General features: G+C 35.4%; 1 protein-coding gene across 1 annotated transcript in view; it reads left to right on the top strand.

The window, feature by feature from the left end:
- The window catches only part of NAV3 (neuron navigator 3), a 256,522-nt gene that overhangs the window by 236,008 nt on the left and 9,493 nt on the right, over positions 1–11,021 (top strand). Inside the window, exons 30-33 of the mRNA XM_077770208.1 lie at positions 5,239–5,393; positions 6,416–6,487; positions 7,081–7,277; positions 8,230–8,348. Coding sequence (XP_077626334.1) covers positions 5,239–5,393; positions 6,416–6,487; positions 7,081–7,277; positions 8,230–8,348 — 543 coding nt within the window. The remainder of the gene's footprint in view (positions 1–5,238; positions 5,394–6,415; positions 6,488–7,080; positions 7,278–8,229; positions 8,349–11,021) is intronic.

The following is an 11,021-nucleotide window of genomic DNA, read 5'->3' as shown; positions in this document are numbered from 1 at the left end:
AAGTGGTTTTTTTTTTTTTTTTTTTTTTTTTTTTTTTTTTTTTTTTTTTTTTGGTGAGGTGGGAGTGGTAAGTGAGAAGGCTATAAAGGACAAGGGATGACTCGTTGAGACTGTCTGAAGGACAGCTGCTAGCAGTGTAGATTTACTAAAGTAATGTGTGAATGAGGCATGAAATAATACATCCTGTCTCTGAAAAATGAAGCCCTGTAATGGCCGATGTGCATTATGCTTTGCCATAGATAGCGCAGAAGAGACAAAGCCAAAAAGCACTTGCGGATTAAAAAAAAAAAATCAGACAATAAAACCATCAAATGGAAAAAAATCTTTTCATGTGTTCAGTACCTCTGCACCTTACGTTCTGTCCTCTTCCCGTTGTCCAAGCCCTCCCTCAAGCTGCCAGCTGGAATATTTTGATTGAGAGCGGGACACATAAACAATTACACTTTGTGACATTTGATATAGCAGGCCCAGAAGGCTAGAGATGGATTTAGTAAATAATATGTGGCCAGCTGAAAACACTTGGGATGTTAGGTAGGAAAAGATCAGAAAACTGGACTTGGCAGATTCATTTTTGATGTGTCTAGAGTCTGAACCAGAGAAAGCAATGGTCAACAGTTTTTATATAACTGCCCAGTTCTGTGTACATTTTCAAAGTGTGGGATTCATCTCATTATCAATGTCCATCTGGTAGATATACCTGTTTTCCTTTGCTTAATTAGATCTCGGACATGAAACTTTTTATGCTAATGTATCAATACTTCAATCTAACATTTAAACCCAATTAAGCTACAGCAGAGATCATAAAGTGATTTCAAAGGGGTCTGAGAAAAACTCTTAAGTTATATGATAAAATTATGTGTGTACGCCTATTTCCACTTGCAACTGGTCTGTAGCTTTCATTAGATTCCCAAAGAGGGCTATACTATTCTCAAGATGAGAGAATAATAATAGAATCTAATAGCCCTACTTTTCCAAAATCACTCAGTGATGTCTTAATTACCAAGTTCAATGCCATTCCCATCTTTTTTCTGTCTCTCTGTTTTTCGCTGATGTATAGCAAATTGCTACAAGTAATCTTCCCTTTCTAAAAATCCCCCTAATTTTCAAGATTATTATTCTCTCCTTGTTTTCTTCTTACCCTCTAGTAAGCTCTTTAGAAGTCTCATTCACTGACTTTTTTTTTTTCCTTCACCTACAAGTAAATGAAAATATACCACAACATTCTATTCTCTCCCATTTTTGTTTTCCCCTTGGATGACTTGTCTGGTTTCAACTTGTATTGACTCTAATTGGACACTGTTAGCCAGGCCGACTCTCCCAAATAGTACGCCTTTCTCTTAGCTTACACATATGTTTCTATTAGCATCGTAGGTACACATATTTAGAAAACCCAATTTCAAGGGCACCTGGGTGGCTCAGTCGGCTAAGTGTCTGACTTCACCTCAGGTCATGATCTCACAGTTTGTGAGTTCGGGCCCCACATCAGGCTCTGTGTTGACAGCTCAGAGCCTAGAGACTTCTTCAGATTCTGCCCCTCTCCCACTCATGCTCTCTCTCTCTCTCTCTCTCTCTCTCACTCTCTCAAAAGTAAATAAACATTTAAAAACAGAAAACCCACTTTAAGCCCTGAGAAATATCAAATCCATTTCTTCCATCCGTCTCTGCTACCACTACACTCCCACCCAAATTAACCCTATCACTTCGATGATTGCATTGTCTTCTTACTGCTTGATTTAGAAGTTCTACTAAATTTTCCTTTTCTCTTTCTGTATTTATCCCTTCACCTCATGGAAAACAGAATATCTTTTCATTATTGAATCTGTATTAAAATCCTGCAACATTTTTCCAAATCTTCCCACACTTCTACTATCCTTATTGCATCCCATAGTGTCTACTGGCTTCAACAATTTTGTTATTCTCTTGACTGGTTTCTCTTCCTCCTTTACAGTATACTTACCATACTTTGAAATAATGATGCTGGCTACATTGCTCAGAACCCCAGACAGAACATTCAATGTTTCTTTGTTGCCGACAGGAAAAGTCCAGTAACCTTTCAAATCTTTAGGGTCGCAAACTCTTCCAAATTTACTTACCATTATTTATATACACAAAACATATTCTACTAGTTCTTTCCTACCTGGATAGTAGTTGTGCCTCTGTGTGTGTGTGTGTATGTATGTGTGTGTATGTGTGTGTGTGCGTGTGTGTGTGTTTCTGCCTTTGCTTATTCTTCTCCTTCTAGTTGTAAAGCTCTTCTTCCATTTTTAAGCATCAGAACATTACCTAATATTAAAAATAAAGGGTTAATAGCAAATAATACTACAACCAGGAAGTCTTTCCTAGCAGTACAAGTAAGGTTTAAATGCTCTGAACAAAATCTTATGTGTATGCTTTTTAAATATATTTTTACTGTGATTTAGTTCTGTTTTGTTATGTTTTTATACACACACATGTGTAACCCTCTATTCTAGGCAATAAGCTTCTTGAATGTTTTTCCCATTTCTAATTAATCATCGTCTCGTTCATATTTGTGTTTCCTTTGATTAATAAACTGCCCTTTCCCTACTGAAAAGAACATGTCAATGGTTCACATTTGTTTATATAGTAAGATCCAAATTTTTCTGCATGGATTCAAAGTTTTTCTATTTTCTTTTTCATTGGAACCACTACTGTACCATTTCTCTTGCAACAACAGAACACTTTTTTCCCCAAACACATCACACACTCATACCTTCCAGCCTTTATTCTTCATTATTTGTACTTCAATAGTTTGTTCCCATGTACCCTGTCGTTTCCTGAACGAGCCTGGATTAGGTGCCTCCCTTAAATTTCCCTATAGTGTTTTGGGCATTTCGTTAACCACACTGTTTTTTGATTTACTTGTTGACCTGCCTTGCTGCTTATCAACTGTAAATTCCTGGAGTGCAGAAATTATCTCTGAATCCTTAGTGCCAGAGTACCTAGAACATAATATGTGCTTGCTAAAGGCATTTTGAAAGGAGAAATTAACCCCATACTTAACATTTGGAAGTCTACTCATTATTCAAAATTCATCTCAAATTCTACCTCGCTCTGGAGTCCACCAGGATACCCCAGTTGGAATTAATCCTTTTTTCTTCTACAGGCCACCTCCCTCCTTTAGCCTTTCTCATGGGATGTTTTCCATTTCGTTTTATAAATTTATTAGTTATAGCTTTTCCTACCGCCCTCCCAAGTTCTAGCATTGCCTCTTCTGGAAAGCTTTCCTTGATACCCACCGTCTTGGCAAAATCTCCTCCCCTGACCTCTCATAGCTCCTAATACACTAGGGCCTTGTATTCAAATGATTTATCATATTTAAATTTTAGTACCTAATTTAGTACCGAATCTTAAAGCTTACAAGGGAAGACTTTTTAACCCCTGTGCTCAGGAAAGTACTTGATTCAGTTCATAACTAATGGTAAACTAACTTGACCAGTGATTCATTATTTGTGTATGCCCCAGGGGTTTGTCTAGGGCTATGAACATAGTATAGAGACAGTCAATGTTTTATCAATGAATGAATGAATAAATGACTTAATATAGTTAGATTATTGATATAAATTCCATTTTTGTCTTTAAGGTAAATGAAATTCTCCAGACCATCCATTAGTTTGAACATATTTTTCTGTATTCTCTCATTTAGGTGATATTTATTCAATGTGATTGGCACAATATAAGATTAATAGTGCATTAGTTTTCTAATGAATTTTATATTTAAACTTAAATGAATGTATTACTAAATGCCTCAAAATCCTGGCCATTGTTTTTATCCACTTCTGCTGTTTTTCAAGTTTATTTTTATTTATTTTGAGAGAAATAGATAGCAAGCAGGGGAGGGACAGAGAGAGAGGGAGACAGATTCTCAAGCAGTTTCCGTGCCATCAGTGCAAAGCCCAATCTGGGACTTGAACTTACAGATCATAAGATCTTGACCTGAGTGAAATTCAAGTCAGACACCTAACTGCCTCAGCCACCCAGACACCCTTATCCTTTACTCCTTTTAGTTCTGAAAATGGTATTACAGACAGAGGGAGGTGGCATCTAGGATGAGAAGTTCAGATATTTACCTGGCTGCCAAAGATTGGAATCATGGAATTGTGTTTTAACCCTGAACAAGATTTACAAATTGAAAATGTCATTGTAAATATGCAAATATTATGGAACTGCTCTTACTGATTAGGAGAATTCTGAGAAACCTAATTATGTTCCTGGTCTACCCATCTGTGAGAGCAGTCAGTCAGCAAACCGGTTATCATATTTACCTTAAAAGTTACAGAAACGAATAATACCTGTTTAAAAAAAAAAAAACCAAGAAGCTCAAGAAATGCTAATGTCAAGTGATCTAGTGAAATATAACAGATTTTGTCTTTGTTTAAAATAACCGAAGTTTCATTGCAGATTATAGATAAGTAAATAACCAGACTTTTGTAAAAGTCCTGACTGTGTTTTCATGCACCCTATCAAAATAAATTGGAATTAAAATAGTTGAAGTATTAGTGCAAACTTAGGTGTTCCATTTGGATTTACTCTACTATTGAAATGATAAGGTTTGCTTAAATCCAGTTTTATCATTGTAGTACTAAAACCAAGAGTGATATTTGTCTTGATATTTGTGGTTTATTATAAGAGCTCATATCCGGGATACTCTCTCTCCCTCACTCTCTTACATTTACTTTTTTTTTTTGCTTTTTCTTCAGGGGAGATGACAACTAAGAAACACCCTTTTGTGTTTACAGTTTTATATTTGCTGCAGGCATTGTGTATTGGTTTTTCTCTTTTTGCTCTTTTCTTTACAAAATAGGGACGGGCTCAGTCGGTTGAATGTCCAACTTCAGCTCAGCTCATGATCTCATGGTTTATGAGTTCGAGCCCCATGTCAGGTTCTGTGCTGACAGCTCAGAGGCTGGAACCTTCTTTGGGTTCTGTGTCTCCCTCTCTTTCTGCCCCTCCCCTCCTCATGCTCTGTCTCTCTCTCTCTCTCTCTCTCTCTCTCACAAAATAAATAAAAACATTTAAAATAATAAAATAAAAAATACATCCTTTCAGCATCATGTGTTTTTTGTTTTGTAGAATAAAGTTTTATATCAAAGGAATGACCTATGGGATTTTAAAGGACACCAGATGGCTGACAAAATGTGCTGTTCCTAACCTATGAATTGCTTACCATCAATATAAATTTATCATTGATATATTTGTTTTCTTTATTTTCTTTTCAAGGAGTTGCAACAGTATCTAGCTAACCTGGCTGAACAGTGCAGTGCTGATAATAATGGTATAGAACTCCCTGTTGTAATTATTCTTGATAATCTTCATCATGTGGGCTCTTTGAGTGATATCTTCAATGGTTTTCTCAACTGTAAATACAACAAATGGTATGCTTATGAAATATTTTGAATGTTGAAATAATGATCAAATTTACTTTCTTATGCCTTTAAACCTTTTAAAACCCATGGTGGATGCTATTAACTTGAGAAGACTTTATTAATATTATAACATATTTCAAAAAACTCCCTGTGCATTGTTTAAAATATCTATTTATTCATTCAACAGTTAGTCCCAGGCCACTTTTATGGAAACAGGTTTTACCTGATGGTGTTAGCATCTACAGATATGCTGGAGGTCTGGGAGACCAGTATCAATGACAGAACGGACCAAGGAGATTAAGACCTAAAATGAAGCTTTAGAGCTCTGATTTCATTTTCACTCCACATCAGAGTTTCCACTCATCCTTCCTATAAAGATAAATGCAATGCATTCAGATATATCTCTTTCCATTAATGAGTTGAATTTTTAACTATTTACAATGAAAGTAAAAGGTTGAACTCTGGTATAAAAAATATGAAAACCCACTTAAGATTCACTATACTATGTCCTCTAAAGGAAGAACATATAAGAGCAACCTAAATATTGGGTTTAATGGTGCAAATATCCCAATTAATCTCTGCTAGAGATTTTTTAAATCTAAAAATGATCAGCATAAGATGAGCATTGAAACAAGAATACAAATTTTCTCATGTTATTAAGGAACTTTAAATATGAAATAATAATAGGAAAACTTAATGAATTTGATTATAATCATGAGTCATAAGATGCTAGAGTGAAATGAGGCTACTATGATTATTCTGTCTAACCTTTCTATCTTATAGATGAGTAAACTCAGGCTCAGAAAGGTAAAATGATTCTCCTAGGATGCCAGGCCTGAAATTAGAGTCCCAAATCCAAATTTCCAGCTCCATGTTCTTTGTTATTTTTCAACCTAACATGACAATATTACCCTTTTAAAGCCTAATGTTAAAATGGAATAATCCGTATTTACCTAAAATGTTTAAGACAATTTTAATGTACTAATCTCTTTTACCTTCAGTACATCTACATATTTTATTTTATTTTCCAGTCCATATATTATTGGAACAATGAATCAGGGAGTTTCTTCATCACCAAATCTAGAGCTGCATCACAATTTCAGGTAAAGATAAATTGAATGTTTCATTTTATTTATTTATTTTTTTGTACTGTCTCTTACTCTTTGCTTTAGGTTAGTGTTCTTCCATTTGTACATTGACAAATCCTGCCCGTGGTGACTTCTGGTGTGAAAATAATTCTCACTTCTTCTGACATTCTTTCTCAAGCAGATGTTCTGTAAACCTTAACCTGTAATCAGAGGTGTTTCTTAAAAGAAAAAAAAAGAAAGAAAGAAAAGAAAAGAAATGTTTGTCCTGCTCACATTGTCACCAGCTAAAGTAGAGCATTTTTCTTCTAAGTGTGAGGAATGTGAAGAGAGTTCCTATTTCAGGATTTATGATTCTCCTACAGAAGAGGACTCAGCGTGTATACTCCCACTCACTTCTGACACACAAGAGCTTCTCTTTAGCTCAAAAAAAAAAAAAAAAAGTTAGTTACTTTGTATGCCTCTAATGCTAATGGCTCTCCAACCCCTTTGAGCATTTAAGTGAGCCAACAGTTGAAATAGGAATATTAATTATTATTGGAAAGAGAATGCTGTGGGCTTAAAACTTAATTTATTTAAAGATTTCTGGGTTTTTTTCTTCCTTTTTGTAGGTGGGTGCTATGCGCAAACCACACAGAACCAGTGAAAGGATTTTTAGGCAGATATCTTCGAAGGAAACTGATAGAGATAGAAATTGAAAGGAATATACGCAATAATGACTTAGTCAAAATTATAGATTGGATTCCTAAGACATGGCATCATCTCAACAGTTTTCTGGAAACACACAGTTCTTCTGATGTTACCATTGGTGAGTTCCAAAATTGCAATATGCCATTTTCCAGGAACTAAGAGTACGTGGGAAAGATGGCCAGATTGGATGGTAGAAAATAACAAGTGAAGCTAATTTTTTTTTCCAGGCTTCCAAAGATTTAAGTTTTCTTTTTCCTCTCTGAAACTTTACCTTCTTCTAAGCTTTATATCTCTGATTACATTCATTTTGGCTGACAATTATGGTTTGCTTAAATTTGACTAAAATCAACTGAGTTTAATATAGACAAATATTTAAAAATCAGATAATCATTTGAAGTAAACTGTATCTGTTTCAAGTCCTTTTTTATGCTAAAAACAAATTTCAGTCAATGGTTCACATCAAATATAGTTGCGAGAGAAGATTTTAGTTAGAGGCACTTTAGGTGTTTTATGGATATTTGAGGTTGTTTTATGTTTTTCATGAAGATAAAACTGAATTACTTCTCTTTAGTTGACATAAAGATGTTTATTTTTCTATTCTTCCTTAAACTGCATGTATAAAAGTCTCTTTCCCATACTGATGGATCATAAAGATGCACTCACTAAAGATACAATGTAAATGAAAAGAAGAATGTAACATTTGAGATCAGAAAACTAAGGCTGAGTCCCACTTCTGCAAATAATGACATATTTTCTATTTGGCAGTTTATTTCAGCTCCGTTTCATCATCTGTAAAATGGGGCAAGTGGATTAGATTATGATGTGCAATGTTTCTCCTAACTCTAATATGTTATATTTTAGATTAAGATATTCGCTTCAAAGGATGGGGAATTCAGAAGATTGAGTCTTCAGTAAAATCTACTTTGATAATTATCAAGTTGGACAAGATTACAATCTTAAGAATCCTGCAAGACATAATATTAATTCTTCCAAAATGATGTCTGAATATTTATGTGTTTAGATTTTTAAATGTAATGGTTCTCAAAAATGGTTTGTTTGCTTCATCTTAGGTCCCCGACTTTTCCTTCCTTGCCCTATGGATGTAGAAGCTTCTAGAGTGTGGTTCATGGACCTCTGGAACTATTCTTTGGTTCCTTACATTCTGGAAGCAGTGAGAGAAGGTCTTCAGGTATAGCACTCAATTTTCTTTACTGTTTAAATACAAACAAATAATATCCTTTGAAAAGCTGAAAACACTCTTTTCTCTGGGTGTATATACAGAAAACTGAAGTCATGAACTACATAAAAATACTGGAAAAGTTTTTAAGATCAATTAGTATATAACACTTTATTTATCTATGTGTTCTGTTCTGAGAATAAATATGTAGGAGAAAAAGAAAACACTTATTCCAATAACTTCCCATTTAAAGCCAGATTTATTGCCATGGGTAATAGCAGTTAGTTGATAGCCGGTTAATTGGACATTGCTACATCTTCTAAGACATGCATGATTACATGGGCCTTGAGCATCTATCCTTTTATCATATAATTGGCAACAAGTAGTTTTCCTTACAGGTTCCCTGTTTTTAGCATATTTCATTGTTTGAAGCCTTTTCACATCACTTGCAAGATCCTTTACTATTTTGAGGGAGTGCTCTAAATTCTCAGGCAGTTGACTTTTTAAAATCTATGGTAGGGGAGCACTTGGGTGGGTCAGTCGGTAAAGTGTCTGACTTTGGCTAAGTCTTGATCTCACGGTTTGTGGGTTCGAGACCTGCATCAGGTTCTGTGCTGACAGCTCAGAGCCTGGAGCCTGCTTTGGATTCTGTGTCTCCCTCTCTCTGCCCCTCCCCCACTCATGCCCTGTCTCTGTCTCTCTCTCTCTCTCTCTCAAAATGATAAAATAAACATTAAAAAAATAAAAATAGAATAAAACAAAATATAATCTATGGTAGGTTTGTAAAGAATGAAGCCTTGCCATTTGCAATGGTATGGATAGAAGTAGAGTGTAATCACACTGAGCGAAAGAAGTCAGATAAAGACAGATACCCATATGATTTCACTCATATGTGGAATTTAGGGGAAGGGGGGATAAAGGAACATAGGGGATGGGGGAATAAAAAGAGACGGAGGCAAACCATAAGAGACTTTTAACTGCTGGCAACAAATAGGATTGCTGGAGGGCATGTGAGCAAGGGATGAGCTAAATGGGTGAGGGGCATTCAGGAGGGCACTCGTGGTGAGCACTGAGTGTTATCTGTAAGTGATGAATCACTACATTCTACTCCTGAAACCAATGTTACACTATGTGTTAACTAAGTAGAATTTAAATAAAAACTTAGAAAAAATGAACAATCAATAAATAGGTAAAATCTATGGCATGTGGTCTAGCAGCATTTCTGCTGCTCTCCTCAGCTACCTTATGTCATGAGGTCCTATAACTGGCTCTTCTGTGTACTCATAATTGAAAAGTCAGAATACAGCACTAATAAGAAAATTCTCTTTCTCCAACAAAGTCTGCTGTTTCCTTAAACTAGAGTTGCAATTTCATGAAATTGTAGAATTATAAAACTCAAGTTGGAATCTTTAAGATTTTTGTTGCATAATCATCCAATTTATTGTAAAAACGAAGAGAGGGAGGCAAACCATACGAGATGTGAGCAAAGGATGGGCTAAATCTTTTCAGCAACTCAGCAAAAGTTCAAGACTTTTTTGCTTAGACATCTCTATTTCTGGTTACCATACCACTACTAGAACTAAGATATACTTCGTGCTTTTCACATTTTGTCATCTACAGTGCTGTGTTAAATATTTTACCATCGAAAAAAGCAGTGGTTGTGTCTCCTTCCTTCCCCTTCCTTTCCCGGCATGCTCTCCTCACCTACCAGAACAGTCTGGCAGTAGTTGGAACCACCATGATGGTTCTGGTGAACATGGTGAATATTATGTGGATTTCTGAGGATTTCAGAGATAATAATCCAGAGAATGCTATCAACGGGTTCCATTGCAGATTTAAGTAATCCATTTTCATATTTTAAGAGTATGAGCCAATCTCGCCCCAGTCTGTGGTTCCAACAAAATAAAAGACTATACCAAATGTTTGTTTTTTAAGTATAATATATCACTTTTCTGGATTGCGCTAAAACTATTAGGCTAAGATGTGAGTCTCTCAATTTCAATCATTTATGCAAAAAAAATATGTGAAAATGATAATATTCTGGAAGTCATAGTTTTGAAAACTAATATCTAAATGAATTATATGTTTTCTTCATATAGCTTCATTATTAATAAGCTATCATCCAAGCCTTTATATGCCAAATTCTCTTTATTTTGCATTTGTTTGCTAATACATATAAGGAAAAAGAAGCTTTCACAAACTCAAAAACAGTAATACCTAAAACTACTGGGCTTCCTTAGATCTCATTTTTTAAAAGTGCATAAGTCCTAGGGCACCTGGGTGGCTCAGTCGACCAAGCATCTGACTCTTGGTTCCTGCTCACCTCATGATCTCGGGATTTTGTGGATTCAAGCTCCGTGTCAGGCTCCATTTGGATGCTGCAGAGCCTCCTTGCATTAGCTCTTTTTTTAAATATTTAAATCAATATTATTTATAAAACAGTATCCTGAAAATTATAATTTTATACAGCTTCCATTTAGGCAAAAGTATAACCATTAGAATAATATGTTACCCAGACTAAAATTGAGAGATATTTCAAACTTATAATTTTTTTAGTTTATTTATTTATTTTGAGAGAGAGAGAGAGAATGTGCGTGCATGCATGCATGCACACAAGTAGGGGAGGGGCAGGGAGAGAGAATCCCAAGCAGGCTCAGCACTGTCAGTTGAGAGCCCAGTGTGGGC

The sequence above is a fragment of the Crocuta crocuta genome, unplaced genomic scaffold, assembly GCF_008692635.1.
Source record: "Crocuta crocuta isolate KB4526 unplaced genomic scaffold, BGI_CrCroc_1.0 scaffold317, whole genome shotgun sequence".
In the NCBI taxonomy this organism is placed as follows: domain Eukaryota; kingdom Metazoa; phylum Chordata; class Mammalia; order Carnivora; family Hyaenidae; genus Crocuta; species Crocuta crocuta.
This window is presented reverse-complemented; position numbering and strand designations above follow the sequence as displayed.